Source organism: Grus americana, chromosome Z, assembly GCF_028858705.1.
Source record: "Grus americana isolate bGruAme1 chromosome Z, bGruAme1.mat, whole genome shotgun sequence".
Taxonomy (NCBI): Eukaryota; Metazoa; Chordata; class Aves; order Gruiformes; family Gruidae; genus Grus; species Grus americana.
Window position 1 is genome coordinate 22,750,159 of NC_072891.1, and position 25,459 is coordinate 22,775,617.

A 25,459-nucleotide genomic window follows, 5' to 3' on the forward strand; every position below is an offset into this window, starting at 1 on the left:
ATCCTTATTTTACAGCGTTTTCATAGTATTTTTACATTAGCAGCGTGGCTGTAATTAGGGCCAGAACTCCCTGCTACAAGCAGAGGTGGCATTTGGTGTTTACCCAGCGCTACGCAGGGGTCTGATATTCTCAGCCTGCCACAGTGATTAATTTTCTCATTATTTTTTTTTTCCCCAGGAATGCCATTTAATTTGTGGAGTCGGTACGATCCTGAACGGTATGTTTTTAAATGAACAATTCAAAAAAAGAAATAATAAAAAGAATCCTTTCGACTTTACGCTCCGCTGCAACCGCACCGCTTGCTAAAAATTAACCGGGACAGATGGCCAACACCCGCCTTTTTTTCACAGAAACCTTTCCGACACTGAAGGCAAACACAACGCGCTAATTGCGTTCCATTTACTCACCGTGGGTCTGTGGCGACCAGCCCTTCACCTTGGGCTACCGGAGCGGTTCCAAGCCGGGCCATCTGTGTAAAAAAAAACCAAAAAACCAAAAAAACCCCCCCCAAACCCAACAACAACAACAAAAACCCCCCAACCAAAACCCACCCCCAACGAACCGACCGGCACCGGCCTTCTCAACCCGCCCGCGGCGCGCGCCACCCGCCGGGCCCGCACGCGCCGGGCACCCCGCGGCCCAGCGGCACCGTCTACCGTAGTGATTCTAATAGAGGGGAAGTTTGGGGTTCGCTTTCGATGGGGCACCTCACGGGTTTGTTGCGGCCGCCCGGGGAGGGGGGGGGGGGAGGGGAGGGAGCACCCACTACAGCTCCTGCCCCAGAGGCGGGCTGAAACGGGCAAAGCCCAGGCCTTTTCCCCCGTATAGGCCCCTCCTACCTGCCCTCCGAGACTCCCCTGCCGCACCTCCTAACTCCCGCGGAGCACCGGCGAAAGGCGGGCACCTCTCTGTGTGTGTGTATCCGTGTGTCCCCCCCTCCCTGCAACGGGCGAGGCACCGGAGGCTTGCCAGCCCCCGCCTTTCTGCGGGCGAAGGCGTCCGCCTCAGCCGTTACCGTATTTCCTGGCTGCCAAGCGCCGTTCCACCCACCCACCCGGTCGCCTGCCGGCTTTCCCAGCAGAGGTGACGGGGTTGAGGCCGCGGCGGCCCCGCCCCCGCATTCCATTCCCTATTTGGTGGCAGAGAGGGGCGCCGCCGGCCACGCCTCCTTTTCCCACCACGCGCGTGAGGCGCGCCCGGGCTTGTGCGCGTGACATCAGCGCGGGGGGAGGGGGGGGCGACAGGAGCGCGCGCCACTCCCCCCCCCACCTACCCCCCGCCCACTCCCTGCCAGCGCGCGGAACGCGCCTTCCTCGGGCCGTTCTATTTACGTTTGTGGCGCCGATTTGCATAAGACACCGCCCCCAGCGATTGGCTAGGCGTCCGGCACCGCCCCTCGACGCCATATAAGGATAAAAGGGGTGTGTCCCGGGGGGGGCTCGCGGCCGTCCGCTGCCTTCCTGGAGCCGTTTATAGGGTACAGCCACTTCCGCTGTCTGCTTAGAAGCGGCGCGATCATGGCGGAGCGCGGCCAGCTCCCTCCCCCCGCCAAGCGCCTCTGCTGCAGACCCGGCTATGGCTCGGGGTGCAGGCCGGGACAGCGGGCGGGCGGCGCCGGACCCGGCAGCGGGGCGCTCTGCGCCGGACCCTCCTCCGCAGCTGCCGCCGCCGCCCTGGGGCTGCTGCCGCTCGGTAAGACCCAGAGCCCCGAGTCTCTGCTGGATATCGCGGCTCGCAAGGTGGCGGAGAAGTGGCCCTTCCAGCGGGTGGAGGAGCGGTTCGAGCGGATTCCGGAGCCGGTGCAGCGCAGGATCGTCTACTGGTCCTTCCCCCGCAGCGAGAGGGAGATCTGCATGTACTCCTCCTTCAACACCGGCGCCGAGGACCCCGCCGCCGCCCCCGGGGGGGCCGCCACGGCGCCCGGCGGAGCCGCGGATGCCGCCGCTGCCGCCGACGAGAGCCGTCTGCCCTTCCGCAGGGGCATCGCTTTGCTCGACGGCGGCTGCGTCGATAACGTCCTGCAAGTCGGTGAGTCACCGGCCGGGGCCGCGCTCCGGAGCCGGGCCGCCGCCACCCGGGCAGGGCGCCGCCGGCTTCCCCCTCTCCGCGGGTTTCCCCCTGCGTGTCACCCGCCTGCCCTTCCTCTGCGGGCTTGGCGGCCGGAGCCTCCCCGCCTGCCTCGGCAGCCCTTGTGGGGTGGGGGGGGGGGGGGGTCCGGCGGCGCGGGCGGGGAGTTGCCCCCCACGGCCCGGCCGGTAACGAGCCCTTCGCTTCCCGACTGTAATGCGGGTCGGGCAACTTCCTCCGCCGGTCTCCTCCCCCTCGCACCCAGGACACGGAGTAACTCCCTCGCTCCGTGACACGGCCACGGCCCCTGCCGCCGGGCGGGCCGCCCCCCGCCTGTCCCTTTAACTCTGCCCCCCCCCCCCCCACCGCCGCGCCGTGCCCTCTCCCGGTAATCTAGCCCGTGTAATCCCGTTTGGTTCAGCCCCCTCCCAGCGCCCACCCCCGGTAATCCGGGTCATCGCCTTACCCCGAGCCACAATAGCGAGGAGATGCCGCCCCCCCATCCCGGGGGGACCGCCGGTGGAAATGAATCAGCAGAAGGGCGGCCGGCGGGGGAAGGAGCGGGGGGGGGGGGGGGCGGGATGTGCCGCCGTCCAAAATAAAGACATAAAAGCGGTGCGAGACCCCGGCAGCGGGTGTGCGGGGAGGGGGATCCGCGAACAAAGGCATTTCTAGGGCAGCGGCGGCGGCGAGCCGGAGGGAGGGGGCGCGATCCGCCCTGCCTGGGGGGATATGGGGGGTATGGGGGGGGGGCTTGCTTTGGGATGAGCCGCTTCGTGACAAGGGGGTGGGGAAGCGCTGCTCTTCCTCCTCCTGGAACAATACCCCCCTCCTCTTCCTCCCACCACCACCCCCCCCCCCCCGCAGCCCCGCCGCCTGCCGCTGCTCTTCACCCGCTGCGGGCGCCCCTGGTTAACTCCTCCCTGCCGTTGTTTAAAGGGCTGCAGAGGTGGGTACCCCCCCACTTTTGGGGGGGGGGGGCTGTCTGCCGGCGGCGGCTCCCCCCCCGCCCCGCGAAGGGAGCCGCCCCCGGCAGACAGTCCCGTCCCCCCCGCGCCGGTGGGTGATGCTCTTTGTGCGACCCGGCCACTTTGTTCTCATTTTCATGTTTATTTGTGTCCTTTTTTTTTTTCTTATTCCCAGTTTTCTGTCGCTTCCCCTTCTCCTCCCCCGAAAAGGGGAAGCCAGACAAAAGAGACTGCTGCTCGCCTTTTGTTAGCGGCAGCGGCTAGGGGTGGTGGTGGTGGGGGGGCGCCGGGATTCCCTTCCCCCCCTTTCCTCCCCCCCCCCCCAAAAAAAAAAAAAAACCAACCCCTCGGTCCTGCCCGCTGCGGGTTTGACTTGGCGGGCTGCTTGCAAACGTGCCATCAATTTTTTTCCCTGAAGGGAAGCCGTGTCCCTGCTCCTAGGCTCAGTGCCCTTCCTTTCTGCCTAGGGGGAGTTCAGTCTTTTTTTTTTTTCCTTTTTTTATGTAAATCTAATTAACTTTCTTATAAGTTTCATCTTTTGGCTTTCTTTCCAAAGGTCGGAGGCGCATCTGTGGTTCCTCAGGAGTAGCAAAACCAGAAGTAGGGCTTTTTTAGTTTGCTTGGCAGTGCTGAGATTATTTTTTTCCCCTTTGCTTGCACTTGATTCTATTTGCAAGCGATGAGGAATGACAGGAGTGCACATAGGGAGGGTTTCTTGGCTGATTACATTTAAGCCAGGAATTCACTGTGAAAATAAAGCCAAGGGGCGATAAATAAAAGATGCAATCTTCTCTAGGAGACAGACACCCAGCGTGGGCTTTGCTTCACTTGCTTTCAGCAGTGGAATAGGCCTCAGTGAGTAGTTGTGAAAGAAAAAAGTAACTTTTTGTATGGCTTCAAAAAGGGAGGGGGGCATTGAGTAATGTTGGCAAGGGTCAATGTGAAGAAAGAAAATATGCATAAATACAACTGAAGTGTTGACTGCTGCTTCTGGAGCCCTTAAATGCATTCCAAACAAATGCTATCCCTCCTGTTGAAAATACATTTGCTTTGTTGTGGTTTTTTTTTGTTTGTTCCCCCTGCCCCTCAACCTTATGTGAGCCTCCTTTGGAAGGCTGTGCAAAAATAGTACTGGAAACTGGTGATATGAAACATGTCAGTTGTTCTGACAGAGGCCTTTGGCTTGCCTGGCAAGGGAGTCGTGGAGCACTTGGGTAGGCTGGGTTCTGCTGTAGGAAAGTTCTTGTGTAATTTCGGTAGGTAGCTGTGTAATGACACAGGGCTGGCTCTTGCTCGTAAGATATTCCTTGTGAAGCAGAAAGGTGCAAGTGTTAAAGCCAATTCAACTGGAGTGAGTTATATTGGGCGGAGAATGGAATTGGTTCTATATAATGTGGCTGAATATGTAGCATTGAGGAAAACTTAATGTTGAGTTTATGTAAGTGCATGTTTAGTGACCATATAAATGTGAACTTCTGTTCTTTACAGTATGAGTAATGGAAACTCTGTAAGCGTTTACTATTGTACTATGGAAAAGTGCAGTTACTGGACAAAGTATGTTTTATTACATATCAATTCTAACAGCCTTACTTGTAACACTAAGTATTACTACAAACAGGGAACGCAGGATTTGATTTCTGAGGGAGACACATAAATGTCAGTTCAGGTGGTAGTTAAATGGAACCATTTGCTTCTGAATTTTACAGTTTTTTTTAGTCTAGCCCTGAATAAACATTCAGACAACTTGATCATGGCAACTCATTTCAAGCAAGAGAATTTAAAAAAACCTTGTGCCTACACTGTGCCAAAAATCTTCATGTTATCATGTTTCATGCCCCCCCCAACTTCATATCGTGTGTGATGAAAAGAAAATCCTAAATAAAAGGAAGATGACCCATTAGTGATATGTGCAAATGATGTTCTTAATAATCCAGCAGTAAAGTTGTCTGCTAGCCTATTTTGAAGTTGAACGATATTGTCCTAGCAAAATAATTAGCATCACTTGATTTTGAAAGATTTTTCTCCAAAGAAGTTAGCATCAAAATTCCATTTGCATCTAACTTACTGATGTTTTTATAGCTTTTTTATATGTTTCAATTAGACATGAAGGATTTTCTTTTTTAGTTTGTTTAAAAAAATAATACAGAATGTGGGCTCCTAAAGCAATCCTTTTCAACTGCATAAAACAGAGCTTTTCTACTATGCATGTTTTTCATTTATTTCAAACCAAGTATTTTTAGTTAAAATTACAGTCTAAACATGAAAGCACTTTGTGAGTAAATACAACAATCTGGAAGGAAAATTAGAAATTGACTGTTTCATTTGGCCAGATTTGTGAAGATGCCAAGAGCGAGCAGACAGTTTTAGATGACGAAGTGTATATTTGGTTTCTGAGGTTAGTCCCGAATTAGTATACAGTACTGTATTGTCGTCACAGCTGTGGCTGTCAAGGTTAGGAAGAGGTGTGATCCTTCAGTAGTACAGTTGACCTGAAGAGAGCCTTTAATGCAGCTATTCTAGGAGAAGAAGAAAAAAAAAAAAACCATGCCTCTACTGGTATGACTCTTCTTGCTTGGGGAAAGACCGAGGCTGCCTTCACTGTAGTGCTGTAAAGCTCAGCTTTACTGCTGTAGCTGCATCCACATTTGAAGTGCTTGAAGTGGTTTTTTGATATGTCATGTAAGTACTCCTAGAGTATCCTCGTCCATCTGTAATTTGAGGTCGGTTTGTCTTTGTTGCATAGACCCTGCTTGCTCATACAGGTCTTCCTTTAAGGCTTTACAGTCCTCTCCGTGGCAGCATGAGGCTTTGTAATCACGGTAGACATGCCTCTTAGGTATGAATGGCAAGGGAGTGAGTTGGAGGGAAGAGACTCTTAGGGAAGGAAAAATAATGTAAAGAATTAATTGACTGGCGCTTACCACAGCTCTAGAATTTAATGTTAATATGGAGAGCTAGAAAACTGCCTTGTCTGTGGAAGAGGGTTCAGCTGAACAGCGTCATTGGTGTGGAGCTGCAGACTTGTTTTTCTGGAGCCCCAGTGTTACATGATCAAGGGGTTGTAACCAAAATACTTTTTGGAGAAAAACAAAGTAAAATTTCTCAAAGGTAAAATAATGGTTGGAGCTCCCTAGATGTTTCTTTTGTTGATTCTTAAATGAAGTGAAAGACTTGTGATTTTTTTTCCCAGTTTTCTTTTAATGAGAAGTATTTATCTTCTGATTCAGAGCTGCTTTTATCATGTATTGTTCCAGCTGATTGTTCCCCTCCTTTTCCTTTTTTCCTTTTTTGTTTTTGTTTTTTTTTTTAAATATGAGCTAAAAGTTGGTGATTGCTTTCAAAACCAGGAGAAACCATTTTTTCACCAAGAGGAGGAGAAAGCTTTACAAGACCGAGTTGGTAACTGCTATGTGTAATTCTGGTGGAATGTGTATTGTAGTTGGCAAATTTCAGATCCTTTTAATGGATGATGATTCTAGTTAATGAGTCTTGTTCTTTCTAGCCATCTTTAATCAAAATAATGTGAAATTGTGGAGCAAGTAAAACAACTGTAAGTTCCCTTCTTTCAAGGTTTAGTTGTTTGAGTGACAACAGTATAATGGAAAACACCTTTCTGTTGATAAAACCACACCAAGTATTTTATTAGCAAAGCTAACACAAATATTTTTGTGCTGCGAGCTGAAATGTGCCTTTTAGCAGACATGATGATCTTCAATGATATATGCAATATATATCTAATTGTTGATGAAACCTATAGGACACATGGGTTTAGTAAAAAATTTTTATTTAATGCAAGTACTGCTAAGTTGTGTGACAAAACAAAGGCTGTCATTTGTAGATCTGCAACCACTGTGTTTTGCATAAACTTCTTGGTTTGCTGTGACACCAAATTGTCCTGGTATGTGTAGTGGCATTTTTCTAAGGGGAAAGGTTGTGTTAAACTGCCTGTTTGAGGAGGAGAAGTTTATCTGCTGACAAGCGTGGTTCCTTCCGCAGTCAGCCTGGTGTTGGGGTTTGGTTAGGAATGTATGACTAAAACAAGTAATCCAGAATTTGTTAATACAATATTGTGGTAGGGGAGTAAACAAATGATGTCTGACTTTTTGCTGGACTTTGTTTGACTTAGTTCCAAGACTACTACAGTCTTGCAAAAATATCTTCATTGATTCCAGTTTCAGTTTGCTTTAAGAAATAACTACCAATATTTCCAAGTTCTAGAACAGAAACAAGTAAACTCATTTTTAAATATGTCTTCCTGAAAGGGAGATGTCTGAATGCATTCCAGTTTCCTTGTTAGATTTGGGATGCAATGCATTAATTAGGGAACATGCAAGGTATTTTCAGTGTATATGCTCTGATGTACTATCCTTGACCTTCAATAATTTCTTTGGAAATCCAAAAAAATAGAGGGAGGGAAAAGGAGAAAAGCTTTCTTTCAAGACCAGATCACTATATGTGGAAAACTTTGTAAATAGTCTCCTGCCTTCTTAGGCTTTCTAAAAATATCTAATCTGGATTTCGAGAGAAAGTAAGCATTTTAGAGTGATTTCACGATATGAAAATAAAACTTTGTATTATCTTTCTATGTAATTATGAATAGTAGGATAAATGTAATAGGACAGTGTCAATACTGCTCTAGAATTTAGTTTTTAAGGAGAAAATTAATTGTAAATCACTTCCCATCGCAGTTTTTAAAACAAGCAATCTTGTTTTCTATAAAAGTTTCATATTGGGTTGACCTAACAATTTTTCATTGTGTGTTTCTAGGTCAGTTTTCATGTTTCTCATGTTTAATTTTTCCCCTAACTTCAAGGCTTTCCTCACTTCCAAGAAAACAATTTTCATTTTGAAAGCTTGCTTTCCGTTTTAGAAAGTGATTCCATCTCTGTATATGATCAGATGTTTTGGTATGTAGCAATTCTTGAATTTGAGCCAGTTGTCATGCCATGCAACTGATGCCTGCGCGTGCTCTCTCTCGCTCCTTGTAATCTTAACTTTGAGATGAACAATTAATTAAAAGCAAAATCTGTGTGTGTGTGTGTAGGCTGGAACTATTTAAAAGTCAGCACTGGACGAACTGGTTTACTTAAAAATCAGTAGCTAGTTGCTGCATTTTGCCATACAATTTGCCTTTTTTTAGGGAACCTGTTAAAATTGGACCTTTACATAAGACTCTGGTAAAGTTTTAATTTTTTTTTTAAAAAGCAACCTGCTTTGAGTGAAAAGTATATTATTGAGTACAACAGGTTTTACTCGTGAAGGATAAAGTGTATTAGATGGCAGACTGTAAGATATGTCTGCATGGGTTCAATTTTAATGTCACCTGCTGTCTAGGTAATTAGTTATGTCAAGACAAATCATGAAGTTTTGTAGTAGTGCAACAAAATGAGTGTAAAGTTACGGTGGTATAGGAATGTAGCTGACATCCCTTAACTTGCTTTCTCTTTAGTTGGTTTTGTTTGGGGTTTAAGTGGGAGAATTTACTGCATCTTTAAAAAAGAAAAAAAGAAAGACCACACTATTTTAACTGACAAAAGCTATCATAATTTATGAATATGCTGTCTGTGACAGGAACTAATTTGAAATTTTAAACAGCTTTCATGTGCAACAAGGGTACAGATTTAATGCTAATTCTGATTGCCTGGAATGCAGTCAGCCTGACAGCATGTGAATACTTGAGTACTGTCCAACAACTGCACTTGCTGTTCTGGGAGATCTGTCTCCTTGAACTTCCAGTTTTTCCTCTCTGTTTACTATCTAAGACTACCTATGTAAAATGCTTCTCTCAGCTGGATATGTATGCAGCACTTGACATGGCTTCATAACCTTCTGTGACCTGGATCACTAGAGATGTCGGTTGGTACTGTACGCTGGTTTGCGTTCTCCTTCTAGCTGCATGCCAATTACCGTGATTTATGTGATGCCCTTGCGGTGCATTATCCTGCCATCCGCTGACGAAGTAGCAGTATGCATCCAGTCTTTGTTGCCTTGGCCCCACTGTTGAAGACCAGGACGTCTAGAAAATTTGTGATGTAAGTCACTATCTTAAAATAGTTTTTTCTGACTTAATTCTGTAAATGTGCAAACAGACTGTGTGAGTGTAGCCTTCTAATAGTAACTACAGTATAGAGAATTCCTTTGTGGTTAAGTCGGAACTGATAAAAGGACTGCTGTAGGAGCTGAGTGGTTGTACAAAATACTTTTTCTGGTTTGACATAATTCAGTATAGATTGAAGTGTCTCCTAATGTGAGCTTTTTACCAACACTTTATTAAAGCCTTCTGAAAAATGAAAAACAAATTGTGAAAGAGGAGAATCTTTAGCAGTGTTTAAAGTATATTTTAAGATAATTGTGATGTTTATTATCACACACTTTAAAAAGGAGAGCTTAATCTTTTTTAATTATTATTTTACTCTAACCCTCTATTCCTTGTTGCAAGTGAGTGCATTTGACAGTCTTGAAATACCTGGAAATTTTTGCTTTGGAGATGCATGGGCAATGGCTGAGAAGGTCTGACGTTAATTGGAAGGATGCAGCAGACCCTGTCAGTAAGTTTGAGTTCATGCTAGTAGAGCTAGCCGATCAGATAAATCAGAAGCTCATTTACCGAATTAATGTGCTAAAAATTCAGGTGACTTACCTTTTGTCTTGCTTTATTTAACAATCTGGCTGTTTACATAAGTCATCTTTCATTGTTAATTGGTGTCAGACCTTTAATATATTGTGAGATTGTTGGAAAAATAGTGGGGGGGTAAATTGCATAATAGGAAGAAATTTCACAAAAGTAGGTGCTAATATATATCTTCACTGTGTCTATTTTTTTTGACAGAAGTTAATTGCATTCAGAAAATAGTTTTAAAGGCTGGGAAAATCAAATGTTGCATAGCTGTGTGACTTCTAAGAAATGAGACACTTTGTACACATGCCAAGTTTAACTGCTAACTGGTTACTGACAGCCGGTAGTAATGCAAATACACAGTGCAGGAACTGTGCAGGAACTGTGCAGCTGACTACAATGTTTAATTTATACTGACTAATGAAATAAAGAACATTCAACCACTGAGGCACTTAAAATTGGATAAACTTTTACAATCTGTAATAGAGTAGAGGATCAAGTTTGCATGTATTCTAGTTATTTTTGTATTTTTAAACTCGTGTTAAAAGCAAGATTTTGCATTAAAGGCTTTTACCAGCACTGGGTCTCTTGGATTTGTTTTCTTATGCTTGAAGTTTGATTCTTTCTTATTTTATACTAGTGGCCTGCCTTCTTCCTGTGTTCAGCTATGTGTGCAAGGCATAGTGGCAGCACAAACTCTCTTCAGCAAATCAGCTTCTAGCTTACCATTGTCAAGAGCAGCGGGTGAGCTTTATTACTATTTAATTTCTACATTCAGCTTTGATATTTTGACTGGCCTAAAGTTCATAGAGCACCAATCCATATTCAGTGGTAAATGATTGGATTGACAATACGTTTATGGAAAGTATAATTAAGTGTGGTGCTCAGGGTTTCACGCTTGGTGGTTGGTCGTTTGTGGCACTTACCTTGCAGATTTGGCTATGAAAGGATGGCAGATAAAATGTCTGTGTTAACAATTCATTAACAAATGTGTCCACAGATAATCTTCCTGGAATCTTCTGGAAAACATAAGCGAATCTGCAAAGTTGAGCAGAGAACCTTACAGTAAGCTATTGATTTCTCGCGCAGCAGTTGCCTCAATGAAGCAGTTATTTTGCTTCTCTTGTTTGTGGAATACAATGCACTGCTTTGGGAAGGTCAAAAGTAGTCTTAGTAAAAAATGCATTTGTGTATTTACAAAACTGGCTTCAGTGACCACATTAAGTGTGGCTTGTGCTTCTTGAAGACAATTCTGCTGAGTCCACTGATTTTAAAAGTTCAAGAACAGGGAGAAAATCGATAATCTAAATGAATTGTTTAATATATTAGCTAAAGGAAGGAAACCTGGAACACTTACTCTGAAACACTATGTTACGACCAATGACAACTGGGACAACTGGCTGTGCTGTTGCTGTTGTACATGCGAAATGAATCTCAGTTCCTCTATTGATTTAAGTTGTAAACTGACACCTTGCAAACTGACTACAATTAGTGTCTTGGGGATAAAATAGCAAGTCTGCTATATGCTGTGTCTGGATTTAGTGTAGCTATATTACACAGAAGCATGAAACTTCAGTTTTGCTTCTAGAGCAGAGGGATGAGTGTGACATGAAATGAGTAGCTGTTTTTTAGCTTTTTGTTATTGCAAGCCATAGTGCACAAGAGCACCATCATGCAGCTTTCCTCGTCAAAAGTAAATGCATGAACTAAGAGGTGACTTCAGTTAAATGTGCTACTAATGCATGAATGGTAGGCAGAGACTAGGAATGGGACTTGATGTAACAGATGCTGTGGCAGTCTGATGGGATAAGGAAGCTGAGAATAATTTGACTAGTGCTACTTAAATTTTAGAAGCAGCATACCACTTAGTTTTACTGACAGTTTTCAGTGATCAAACTTCATTGTCATGTATCCTGGCAATAATTTACAGCCTTGATTTCTAGGTAGTTATATAGATGATAAATGTAAGTGGCAGTTTGGTAGCAGGAGTGAAGAAGTGTTTAGGAGTAAACAAGAGTTTTTGGGTCATTGAATAAGATGTACTTGAAGAGAAGAGAGGCTGTAAAATGCTGAGTCAACCTTTATAGATGAAGGGCTAGGAAGAGAAGTGGGGAGTGGTGATGACTAAGATAAGGTAGAGGTCAAAGACCTCAGCAGATCCTTGAAGAGGTGTATTTAAGGAGGGTATAGTCTGAATGACTGCTCTCTCTATATGGTCTACTTTCAATGGGTATTAGCGAAGGCGTGGAAGCTGATAGAATCTTTCCTACAAAATGCAACAAAGCTTTCAAAATAGAAAGCAGGTTGGCAAACCATAACTTAGCTGTCCTGTAGCTTTTAAAACTGTAAAATATGTTTAAAGTTATGAAATAGGTGTTCTCTCTCTCTTTTCAACCTTGTGTCCCAATTTCAATTTTATAAATAAGATGTATCTGATGCACAAAGGAAATGATCTGTTTTTTTCAGAAAGTGCTGAATTTGTATTTATTTGAAGGGTGTTTGTTGGATTGTACTTTATCAGAAGCAGAAGCTATTTCTGTTGAGTCATGGTATAGGCTCCACCTTTACAGTGGTAAAACAAAACCATTGACTTCATTTTGTACAACTGTTTGAAACAGATTTATTCATAGAGTTAAATATGCATTGATAAGATCATAGAATATAAATGAATTTCTTTTACTATAAGCCATAGTCAAATTGTGGTTTAATTCTCCTCAACAGGTAATAAATAACTTAATTTTAAAGCATTGTATAGTGCAGAGAGATGTGTTTTCTTACCTTTTTTCCCCACAGTAGTGAATATTTGTGAACAACAGAGATACTTTTTTTTTTCAGGGCTATATATTGTGCTGGCCTGGGAATAAGTATTGGGGTGCTGTGAAGAAAGACAGGGATCTGGCAGAGTGATGCACAGCTTTATTAGGCACTTCTTTGGACAAAGATGGGAAGGGGAAAGAGGAAGAGAACTGAGTTGCTACAGTGGTGATTAGAAGGGCTGGAGCAGTTGTTCCTGTTGGTAAGAGGCCATGTCAAAGACAGACCTGACCTTGGTATGGGTAGAAGATAAATGGTAAAGATTGGAAATGCAGAACAAATGCAAGCATTGTAATCTCAGTAGCTAAGAGAGCTGAAGTTTTGTTGGTTTAAAGGGAAGAACTTGTATATACATGGGGGGGACAAGGAAGGTTGCTGATGTGGTCAGAGAACTGAATACTCCCAGCATGTGGAATAAGTGTGAGAGGAGCAAGATGGCAGTAAGATCAAAGTTGTTTCTTCCTGATTACTCAAAGTGTGAAATGATAGCTAGTGAAATGTTATACTGGATGAATGGAAAGAGATGTGAATCACAGGCATGCATTTCAGTGAATCCTGCCTGTTACAAGGTCCATCTTCCCCTCCCTCCTTGAATAACAAAAGGAAGTTAAGAGGTAGAGATAGTGTTGAGAAACGTCTGCTGGAAGGAGGAAGCGGAGGAGAATGACTGTGCAATGAGACACTACGCAGTAATTTTAGGAAGTAAAAGGAGAACCACAAAAGCCAGTAAAGGTCAAAAGTTCTGGGAGAGGAATCATCAATTTGTATAAGCACTGAAATGTAAAGGAATCCAAATCCTGAAACACATCCAGAAAAGATCTCCACTGGGGACCTTGGTGAGAGCCATCCCAGTGTGGTACACTGCACTGGAATCAGCAAAGGCCCAATGGCAGAACCACATTCCAGCCAAGGGCCTTGGCATACTCTGTGACTTGGCCATGGGAGCAGGAAGATGGTGATGTAGGATAGGTGGTGGTGTTATAGAACACAAGCACCTTAGACAAAAGTTAATGGGTGAATGAGGTAGGCGAGTCAGCAGTATGAGTGCAAAAAGTCTGTATATTAGCCTAGCATGCATGTAGCTTGGTGGGTAGGCAGGAGGGGTTATCTGTAGCCGTGTTTTGGGCCAGGTGGCCTGGGAGGGATAGCATAGCATTCGACCTTGATGAGGAAATAAATGTCCTGAGCTCGGGGACGGGGGAGTGCAGTGTGAGTGAATAAGGCAAAGTCAGAGCAGATCCACCTGTATTGCAGCTCATGCTGGTTTAAGTACCAGAAGTAGAGTGGGAAGGGTATGTTTGCAGGGTGGGCTGGAGCTGGGACTGCTGCAGAGGTAGCCTGCAATTTAATCTTCCATCAGTAGCTGGGTATGATTAGTGTAAGTTGCAAGCAGCACGGTCAGCACGAGCTGGAGGGACCTTTCAAGGGCTCGTTCCCCACAGAGCTCAGTGCCCTTGCACCCTGCTTTTAGCACCAAACAGCTCCTCTTCCATAGGCAAAAGCGCTGTTGGACCTTTGGTCATTTTGCTTTTCTGCAGGAATGGATATATGTGTGATCAGGAGGCTGCCGTGAGGTTTGTTGGCAGTATGTGCTGCAGGTATCTAATAGCAGTGTCTAGTGTGGTGGTTACAACTTGTTAGCCCTGACATGGGCAGGCTGGTGCAGTGATACAAGGCCTCCCTTGGCTTGAGACGTGCATGTCGGCTGTTCAGAGGTTCTTGTACCAAGCTGTTTAAAGCTAAAATCCAAGCCTGATATCTATCTTCCTTCTAAGGCTGGTAACCTTAGTTTGCCTGACAAAGATTAAAAATGACAAAGGTCATAAACCTTTCCTTTGGGAGAAGCTGAAACTATAGTTCCAGCTACAGTTTAGCAGTGTTATCACTCTTGCCCCTCCCCCTTTCCTGGGAAGGAGCACATTCCTGGTTGACCAAGCCTGCTGCCCTAAGGAAAGGTGATACAGCAGCGTGGCATGGTTGTGAGCGCAGGATTCCTCCAAGAGCCCGTTCCAGCAGACCTGCTCCCTCTTGTCACTCAGTGAACTCCTCCAAGGACGGACTATGAAACAGGCCTATTGAAATAAATGTTTTCCATTGTGAAATACTCTAGTCATGAATATGGTAAATGAAATAACGAGTCACGGCACAGCAAATGAGTCAGTTTACTGCTCTGTGCCTCATTGTGTAACTCTTAGAACAGAAAATGTCGTTGCTGTGCTTATAAACTTGTATTTTGGAAAGGTTTTTTGTGATTGTCGTTTGCAAACTTCACCTGCTGTGAAGACCACTGCGTGTTACTCACCCTGAGGTTACATGGTTGCTTTAGGCTGGCTTAAATGCAGGCTGCTGTCAGAGGGATGCTGCAGTTCTCCTCAAGCTTGTGCCAGGGCTTGTGGAGCTGCGTGGTGAGCCGGAGTACTGGCCTGCTTATGAATTCAGATCTCGCTGGGTGAGTTTTACCTGGTTTATTGGCCAAGAAAATGCTACTGTTGATTCAAGGGAGAGGAGATTGCAAAAGGGGGCACTGAGAAGGGCAGGGCTGCTTTCTGTGTCAGTCACACTTAGACTGACTTAGTGATCATGAAGCCCTGACTGCTGCCTGGGGAAAGGAGGTGACTGCTGTGTTTGGGATTTCACCCATGGCAAAAGGTGGCTTCTTTGTTCCACAGACAGCAGCGTGGGCCTTTCCTGAGCCCAGGCTGTGTGTTGGGCCTGTGCGAGTGAGACATCTTCTACATCTCTCCATCCACAGTGTTTTGCTGTTATAAAACCTTGGCAAAGTGATTAGTACCCCTCCCACACTCCACCAGCGGTTAAAAGAAAACCAGACAAATGTTTACTTTAAGAGTACAGGAAAAGGGAAGGAAATACTTAACTATTTACTCCAATTGTACACATTCGCTTCTCTCTGTATCTGTATAGCTGTTGCAAAAGGTGCTTTTTGCCTTCAAAGTTCATATCTTTCCTCTTCTTTTGAGACTGTGCTGAGCTTCGGCATACTTACGTACAACAGACTTTTGAGGCAACTTTTCTGCAAATTATGCAGTTGTTTTACTAAATGTGTTCCATGTTTATTTTCATTCATAGCTGTTGATCTCAGTTGCTGAAGTAAGGGTTCACTGCTTTTTTGTCTGGGTAGGCCTGCTGAGCCAACATAGCTAAGAATGAGCTGGAATCTCCTCTGCTTCTTGGACTTTGATCTGTTGCCACTCAACAGTCTTACTGGAGGCTGCAAGGTGATAGGGATATAGCAGAGACTTCAGTTGTCTTGCATGGTTTGTATTACTGGTAGTAATGCCTGAGAAGGAAATGATGGAGCATGGCTTGGAAATCTCAAGCTGTTTGTAGGGCTGGCATGTAGGGGGAAAAACCCTTACTGTTTCTAGACTGGATAGTTTTGATATGGACTCACAGAGAGTCTAAAACAGCTTTGTGAGGTTCCAGTGTCATTACTACTTCCCCAAATAGAACAGCAATTGAGCAGAATGTTGGTGCTTTTGTATAACTTAGTGTGGAAGCTAAATGACAGGCAGCTGCTCCGGTAAGTGAGGCATATTTACTGAAATGATCTGTTTTCAGGACTCAAAGCTGATGTGTGATCTATTCCAGATGGACCTAATTAATGCAGAACTAAGCTTGCCTGTAACTGGTGGAGGGAAGAAGTGCATTGGAAGCCCTGTTTGCACACTTCACAGTGCAGATGAGTCCATTTTCAGGGCAGAAATGGCTTCCCATTACCATAAAGAGAGATTTCATGGGGGTTTGAGGGCCTGTCTGGGAGAGGATGCTTTGGCTTTCTCAACTGCTTGCACTGGGGGAGGTTAAAGCTTATTACTGTCTCGTTTGCAAGAGTAGCCTGCTTCAATGTGGAAGGATTGATCTGGGTTGCTCACTTCCTAGAGCCTTCCTGCAGGTCTGCCTAGACAATTGTGGCTGTCAGATCCTTTAAGGCATGCATGAGCGAGAGACCAGGTCCTTAAGTTGTACGGAGCTTAAGCAGGGTATTTTACCTCTCTTGGTTGTCTCCTGCTGGAAGGGAGCCTGCATGACCTCCAACCCTGATTGAAGTGTCTAGTTCCTTCCTAACCTGCAGATGGTGTTTATTGTATGTGTTTATCCAGGCTCCTAAAATAAATATTTCTTATTTGAAGAAGGTGAAATTACTTGGTCTGGTAGCTTTCCTGCTCTGTTGCTGCACTGCTAACAGTCTTATAAACTTAAATGACTCCTTTCTGTCAAATCATGTTTTGGGCTGATCACAGGTGTTTAAATGTGATACTTTTGTAAGCTGACCATGATTTCTGCAAGCCAGGTTTGTTAAAGAAGTACCAGCTTGAACTCTTGTCCACTTAGAAAAATGAAGACTAGTCACGTATATCAGTCCTTCAATTTTTATACCAATGAGCGTGGTTTCAAGGCTGTCTTCCTATTAACCCCTCCACCTTTACCCTTACTTCCTCTGCTGTTTCGAAGAGAAATACAATCAGGGGAAGCTGGCTGCTCAGAACTGGGTATTGAGCTATATACAGTGCTGTTGCTCACATGAAGCTAACAAATAGGAAAAAGAACAATCCCCATGAGTAATGCAAGAGGTTCTTTAAACACAGTCAAATGAAACAAAAGTGTTCAATTTTGAAGCTTGGGCAAGTTGTAGGCAGTGTAAGAAGTACTGTCCCAGGAAGGATGAGCAGGCTTATGGGACCTAAGTGGGGGAAGAGGAGAGGAGCAGTGTATGTAGGCTTCCTTTATCGTCATAAAATTCTTAGTTCATCTGCTGTGGGTGGATGTGTGTACTTTACTTACTATATTTGCACAAATCCAAGTTTGTGACACAGGTTCAGGTTAGAATAGAAAAGTATTTTAAGTCACATTTTATTCATAACTGAGTATGTTTTGTCCTTAATCTGCAGAAAACTTTTTTGCCTCAGTGAAAAAGCATTCTTTTATTGGAAAGGCACTTAAGTGGGTTAAAAACCTGGGATTTTTATGCACTACAGTTGAATGAGCCTCCCCTCAAACCTGCCAAACTTAAAACTTACTGGGATTGATGTTTCTTAATGGAACAGACAGCACAGAGTGGATGTTCTCATCACAACTCTGACATTGAGTGAAAAACAGTCTACCACCAAAACCCAAAAGAGCGTGCCTAGCTCTTTGCATACAGATTTGCTCACAAGTTCAGAATTTTGCAGAACTGGTTCAGGAATCCTGACTTGCACTTGCCCGCCTTGCCAAAGCCCTCCAGAAGTATTACATAAATACCTTCGCACCAGTTGAAGGTGAGAATGCTGCCTGTGGGTGCATGGCCAGAAGCTGCTGCACGTCAGCTGCTCACTGTAATTTCCTCTCTTCAGACCTTTATCTTGCGCCTTCCTGAAAGACAGCTGACTGCTTTCTACCAAGGGGTAAAGTCCTGTGGATTACTTTCCAGTCACTGTTGGGAGACTGTCCACAGGACAATTTCCGTGGAGCAATGAATGTGCCACCAGCTGTACCTTTGCATAGTTTTTGTTGCTGCAGTAGGTGTGAAGTTATACAAGGTTTGGGCTAGTAGCAAAGTCAAAGACAGCTCTTAGATTTTAAATTCTGAAGATATGAGGAAGAGGTCTTACTGGGTTCAGATAACTACTATTACAATTGTTCATGTAGTTTTAACCACTTCGGTGCTATTTGAATTCAGGCCAGTGTTCTTGTCGGTTATGCTGTGCAGACAGCAGGTTTAGTTTATCTAGTAGTCTGTTTAAATGTATCCATCTTTAAAGGTAAAACTTTGTGCAAACAAGGAGCTGGGACTCATGAAATTACTTTTACCACACAACTTCTGCTAAATGTATCCCAGAAAGCTTAGAGTGTGTACAGTGATTTGATAGGATTCCATCAAATGGAAACTGTTACAGATTCCAGAGGCAAGTACTGGATCTGTTTTAGCTTGGAGTACTTGGGCAGAAACAACAGGCACAAAATTGACTAGTCTGAGTCCTTAAGAGGTGCCCTTTACTAGTATCTTCCCAAGAATATCACTGCACCAGGTAATAAAACAGATGAAATATGTTTTGTGCATAATGATTTGAACCTTGGCTATTGGGATGCCTCAGAATCACGTGTATGAAACTTCCTTTTAGATAGGAATGGCTATTCTTGACCTAAACCATAGTGAATGCTTAGTAAATCAAGAAATTAAGTGCAGTTTTTGGAAATACTAACATCCTTAAAAGAAAGAACAATCTGTGCTGATTTATGGTGAATATACAGGTCCACACTGTGCTTCTCACTGAGTTTCATGATGGCTTCAGTTAATTTACTTCTCTTACCCTCCGTGCCCCCCCTCCCTCCATGTAGTAGTGACAAGAAAACAAAGGCAAACCTGAACCCCATGCTGTGTATTATGAAGAGACAGTTGAGATTTAGACCACCTATCTGTAAGCAGAATGTGATATTGACCTCATTAGATGCAAAGGCTGTGAACCTTTTGAAATCATGCAACTCTTAATAGCTAAAAACTTGAAGTACATTCCTGATGATTGCAAACTTTTTAACATCTTTTTGCATTTTGGTTATTCTGAATACAATTTGGCATATCTTTATCAAGCTAGCTTTAATTTGTTGCATCTGGAGAGAGTGAGCAGAACACAAAGGAGAAACCTCAGCTGAAAGTTGCAATAGCTTCACTTGACCTGGTGACTTAGCAAAAAAAGTATTTCCTCAGAAGGTGGGATGAAGTATGCATATGCTGTATCTTGGTCATCATTTTAAGTTGATACCTGAAATAAAATACCAAACTGGGAACTGTACCATAATTAGCAGGGTTTTTTAGAGAGAAAAACATAGCAGGTGAAGGGAATCCGTGGCTTTTAACCAGTTCACTGAAAGTTAGGAAATTGTTGAGCATGACAGGAAAGGTAGAGTAACTTTTTTCTTCTGTTGCCACTGTTCAGAGTTGATACACATCTACCCTGTTAGATTTATATCAGCCCACCTAGCGTTTCTCTTAAAGCAGGAACAGTACCTGTAGGAAAACCTTCATTAACCCTATGGGCAGATGGTATAACACTGTTGCTCCTCTTGCTAATGCTCTTGCATTTCACCTTAGCACTTAGCAGGGGGATAGACTATTTTTGGCACTCTGATGTTAATTATGTTTATCATTCTGTTTACACAGCCTAATTTTGAAGGCTTATACAAAATAGGTGTGAGAGGAAGGGGAAAAAAGATTGCTTGGAATATATTTAAATGCTTATGCGTTTTGGAGACTCTTTTCCATTGTAAACACAGAAACTACTTTCCATCTTTCATTTTCTGCCAGTGGTAATAGGTTTTCCATACATCCACAGCTGTTTATTGTGCGAACAGCTGACAAAGCTCAGGCTTTCAGGGGTAAGGTGAGCTGGCCTCTGGGTAGAACAAAGACCTTTAGTTGGGGGGGAAAGACTCTTCTTCAGAAGCACAAGTGTAAAGGCAGCTGGCAGCATGAGTGCAAATTGGAAACATATCTGGAAACTTAATTCCCCCAGTTGTAGTGTTACTGAAGTGCAAGAATTTATTTATGTCTTATTGTCTTTAGGGATGTTAATATTTAGTAAATAAAACTGCATGCTTTTGTATTCTGCTTTTTGGATTGTAAAAAGTGCTGTAATGCAGAGAATAATTCCGTTAAAATAGAGGGAAGGAAGTGCTTGCACAAGTGGTGTGATTTGTCTTGTGGTGAGGAATGGGGGGGGGGTCGCTGGGGTTAAACTAGATTAAATAAATAAACCCTGTAGGTCTTGGAGCTCTTAGGTTTTCCCAAATTCAGCATTATGTGGGAGTGTTATGGAAATACTCATTCAAAATAAGCAACCCCTGATGTTTGTGAACCAGTATCTTGATGTGCTTGCTTTTCTAATGCTTCTTCCACAGTCATAGTACCTCTCGTTTTGCATATGTGTTATTACTTAGATAACCTTAAAGGAATGCTACTCATCTCCCCCTTGTTTTTTCTTTGTATCTAAACCATTACCACAAACCCTTGATCTAGCTCTGTGACTGTTTTAACTCCAGTTGTTTGTTTATTCTGCCATTTAACTCTATAACTTCTCAGTGATGCTTGGAGAGAACTTCCTTAAGGAGAAATGCATGTTCTGCTTTGAAGGGTAACCGCTGCTAACATGTGTGACTGGGTTGGGGGAGGGCTGTGCGGGCAGAAATCAAATCAAGTTCTCCAGGCACAAAGAAGAGGAACTTGAGTGCAACAGCATGATAACAGAAAGCAGCCCAATTGCACTGTACAGGCTAAATGATGTGTAGAAAGTAAGCTCTTGCACAAATGGAGCAAGGCAGTGTTACACAATTCAGCTTGTTCATTTGCTGAGAGTAAAATGCTTTTGCCTTTAGAGAGCAAAACAAAAAAGACTTTATTACAGCCTTCATAATTGGCAAACAGATGTTTTTGTACTTCAGTTTATAAACTGTTACGAATCTACCAGTCTAAACCCAACAAACTTTCTTCTTTGATTTGAAGAGCACTTATAATACAACATGCTATCTCTTAAAATGTGTTCTATTGAACACTACGGGAGGCTTCCTGGAGAAAAGATGTGAGCCTAGCTGAATGATGTGATCTCAAACAAAATAATATTTGTGTTTAACATTTTATTGGGAGCTTTAACCACTACTGAATATTGGAAAATTAAAATATTTAAATTCACTAATTAGAATAAGTTATTATACTATTTTAGTTGAAGTACACTTTTTAACTTGTTCAGTTCTGTGCCAGTCAAAATCTTAAAAATATAGTGGTTCTAAGTTCCATGTCTTGCATGTAGTAGGCATTGAGCTTAGTTACAGCAGACTTGAGCGCTTAGGCTGCTTTTATTGAGGAGAAGATGTAATGGTGTTCATTAAACAATATAAAACAATTTAAAATTGCTAACAGCCACCTATTTTCTAAGCTCTACACTGTTTTTAAGTCACTCTGCTTTGCAATTATTCAACTATATTGTCTGTAAAGAGCAAGAGACTGTCAGATTTTAGGCTTCTTTTCATAAAGGGCATAGTGCACATTTGAAAACTGTTGCATTAGAACAGTTCACTGACTTATGTATTGGGTTATCAAAGCACAGTGCGCTCAACACTCAATGATACAGTGAATTATACTATTCAAAATGTTCTTCTGTATTAGAGATGAAGTTGGGCAGACTCTGACCTAGGAAGATCATGGATAGTACTCACTGTTTGCCCCACCAAGCCAAAATGACTTATTGTTATTGTAGACTTGACACTTTTTTTTAAAATCTTGCTTGTGACAGGCTCTTTGTCAGCTATTGAAGGCACCTTTTGGATTATGGAAAGCAGCATTACTGGAGCTCATGAAGTCATTTTGGGTTCCCTTTGGCTAGATACTGGTATCAACAAGTTTCCTTTCCTGCTTCTCTGGCCCCCCCTCAGATCTTTGTTGTGCTGTGTTCATCTGTTGCAAAATAATAGTGGGATGAGTCTCCTGTCCATGACCCTCATTGCTATAGTTCTTTCTTACTCATGTCATTTGAAAGTTTACTTCAGTTCTTTTGTAATTTGATACTTTAGTTCTTACTGTATTTATTATGGGTTGTGTTTTTGAAACATTGTATAAAAAGTCTTAAACCTTTTTCAAGGGGCATCTGCAGTTCTTGAAACATGGTTCATCCTGTAAAGAGCTGTAAACAATAAGGCTAATTTAAAGTTATAATTTACTTTTCCTTTGCTGTTTTAGAACTTGGTTGCCTCTGTAGAAAGATGGGGCTGGGTTCTACTACAACATGTGTCTGCAGAGTAAGTCATTGGACATTCCTGGTGCTAACATAGCTTTGGTTACATCTGCAGTTGAAGAACATGTACTCTTGCAGTGTTGATGGGCCTGAAATTGAGTACATATGCTGTGAGGCATATACTGCTAATGTGGAACATATTGAAAGCTGATTAAGTGATTGCAGAACTTAAACCTAATTTTCACTGAAAACAGAAATGGTTGGGGTCAGATTTGTCAAGTACTTTATACTCAAGTCTGTGGACAAGTGTATGTAACTCAACAGTAGTTACACAGCTGATCACTTGGTGCGTGTTTGTATTTGTTGGCACTAAAATGTCTTTAAAAAAAACCAAACCAAACAAACCAAAAACAGGTCCTCACTAGTTTCTTTCAAGAAATAACTTTAACAAGAGATTCTTAAACAAAAACAACACTGCTCCTTTTCTTGTGAGCTTTTAAAATCTTTCGACACGCATTAACCACTTCTGTGTGTTTGGCAGCTGAACTTAAGCTTTAGAATTTTTGGACACTTGCACTTACCCATATAGCTTAGGACTATTGTCTCCTTGGGTTGTGGTGGTGTGTGGGTGGGGTTTTTTTTTGGGGGGGGGGGGGAAGAGGAGTGGTGTGTTTGGGGTTTTTTGTTTTGCTTTGTTTTGTTTTTTTAATGATTGGCTGAGAACTGAAACTCTTCAGTCTGGATTTTTGGCAGAATTTAATCCAGGGAGAAAACTAGTTCTGTTTCTGGGATTTTGACCTCTCAGTCAAGACTAAAGAATATTATGCTTATCAAACTGATAGGGCAATACATGCAAGCTCTTTAGGAATCAACTATTTTATCTGACTTCAAGATATGTCTAGTTTAAAGCCATGGCCAGGAAGACTGGTAGGGAAGTCACTCTTACAGTAAAAAAAGTGTTTCGTTGTGTTCAGGAAGAACCTGCTGTGTTTTACTTTGTCCTGTCAGAGGGCACCACTGGCAAGAGCCTGGCTCAATCTTCTTTATACTCTCCCTGCAGATATTTGTACAAATTGATGAGATCCCCCTGAGCCTTCTCTTCTCCAGGCAAAACAGTCCCAGCTCTTTCAGCCTCTTCTATGTGAGGTGCTCCAGTGCCTGCATCACCTTTGTGGCCCTTTGCTGGACTGTCTCCAGTATGTCCACGTCTGTCTTCTACTGGGGAGCCCAGCGCTGGACAAAGGACTCCAGGTGGGGTCTCAGCAGTGCTGAGCAGAGGGGGAGGATCTCCACGCTCGACCTGCTGGCAGCTCTCCTCCTTCTGCTGCCCAGGATGCCGCTAGCTGTCTTTGCTGCAAGGGCTCCTGTTCAACTTGGTGTCCACAAAATCCCTCAGGTTCTCTTCTGCAAAGCTGCTTTCCAGTTGCTTTGCCCACAGCACGATACACAGCAAAATACAAATACCTGGCCACATAAACAAAATTTCTTTTATAGGTTGTTGAGGAAAAAGAATGTAACACTTTCCATGCAGCACTTCCTTTGCAGCAGTACAGATACAGCTTGCATTACTGCAGAGCTGAATGTCAGTGACCAGAGGCTAGTATAACAGGTAATGTATCAGAACTCAATTTATTCTTGGGCATGAGTGGCTTCATGCAAAGAAGTTCTGGCCGTGATAGTGGATTTTGGATCTGCACCTATGGTAGCTGCCTTTCTGATGCCCACAGGACACACTGGCACATTAGGGTTTAGGTCTTGCTTAGTAAGCTCAGTCATACTGTGCAGGTACAGTTTATCTTACAGCAAACAACTGCTGGGGCTGAGAAATCTTGTGCTCAGTCCCAACATACCTTTAAGAAGTATTTTGGGTCTTTATTTCAAGCATATTATGCATCACTTTGGTTAGTGGTGTTTTTTTCCAAAACAACCAAACATCTTCAATCCCTTTACTCCTCACATTTACTCCTTTTTCTTGGGAAGGGAGATAGCTTTTCTTCCTGCTCCAACAGCTATGTAAAATGGATAGCCATGTTCTTAATCCAGGGTGCAGATACTATGGTGATAACTGTAAACAAAGGTCATGTAATAAAGGTTTTAAAAAAAAAAATTTGCTCTATTTAGAAGTGCAAGTCCCACTCACTTTCTTCAAACTAGTTCTTGGTGGAAATAATTTTCTTTTTTCAATCTGGATGTTCAGAGTAGTTAATGGTGATTCTGGCTGAAACTATAATACCAATTACTTGCTTATAAGTATTCTTCCAAGCTTGTTAATGAGCATTTGCATTTGCTTCTGAGGTTGGGATTTTCTTTGTTGTTGTTGTATTGATACTTTTTTCCTAATATAAGTGAAGAGTGTAAGCATTTTGAAGCTTCCAATTATTTTTCAACTAACAGTCAGAAGAGAGCAATTTAACTTGTTCTGGTTTTTAGACTACTCTTAACCCCAAACAGCAGTGAAATAAAGCCACTGGCTTAAAAAGCAATCACAACTCCTCATTTGCCCTGCCTGTGTAATTGGAACAATTTCATTCTTAACTCTAAGAGGGAATAGTTTTCAAGCTTGAATTTATAACACCAGCATTAATGTCAATCTGTTAGTGGATGGGGATTGGAATTAGTGCTGCTTTTATTTGGGAGGAGCAACAGGATTACTTCATGAATTGTTTATTTTCTTCTCTATCAGCATATTGTTTGCTAACCAGTGTTAGCTTGTTGTAATTGCTTCTATGATTTGCTTGGATGTCTGCTTAATAGAACTTTTTTTGGTTGCAGGTGACCAGCTGCTGCTTTGGCTCTGACAGGTCTCTTGGGGCATGAGGGTACTAATGTAAGGTTTACCTGGATTGCCTCTCTTCCTCCCTTTTCCAATTCCCCCAGGTTGATTATCTGGTATAGAGCAAAGCATAGGTAAAGAGTAATTGAGGATATCTCTTGGAGAAATTTTGCTTATTATATGTTCTGTTAAGCATACAATAGAATGCTGCTGCAATTTTTAGTAAGTGCTTTTAATAGGAGGTCATTGGAGAGCACTACAGTGGTTTGACCTTCTAGCTTTATTACTAGCCTTAGCTGATATGGAAACAGTGGTGTAGGTGGAGAAGGCTATCTGTCAGATCTGTTCCTTGCCCTTTATTTTCTCTCCTGGTCTCTCTTCCACCAATAAATGTCAAGGTAGGTCTTTTTGACTCTTTCAGAATGTAAATAAATCTCATGAATCTCCTACAACTAGATGATACTTGAAAACAAAAATCATATTGCCAAGTACATCTGA

The 25,459-nt window shown here is 43.2% G+C and overlaps 1 protein-coding gene across 2 annotated transcripts in view; it reads left to right on the forward strand.

The window, feature by feature from the left end:
* The first annotated feature begins 1,508 nt into the window (after nt 1-1,508).
* Nucleotides 1,509-25,459, forward strand: part of ZSWIM6 (zinc finger SWIM-type containing 6) — a 114,234-nt gene continuing 90,283 nt past the window's right edge. Inside the window, exon 1 of one of the 2 annotated variants that reach the window (XM_054809143.1) lies at nt 1,509-2,029. In XM_054809143.1, the coding sequence (XP_054665118.1) occupies nt 1,519-2,029 (511 nt within the window). In that variant the 5' untranslated portion in view covers nt 1,509-1,518. The remainder of the gene's footprint in view (nt 2,030-25,459) is intronic. The other variant, XM_054809144.1, reaches the window with a different exon arrangement.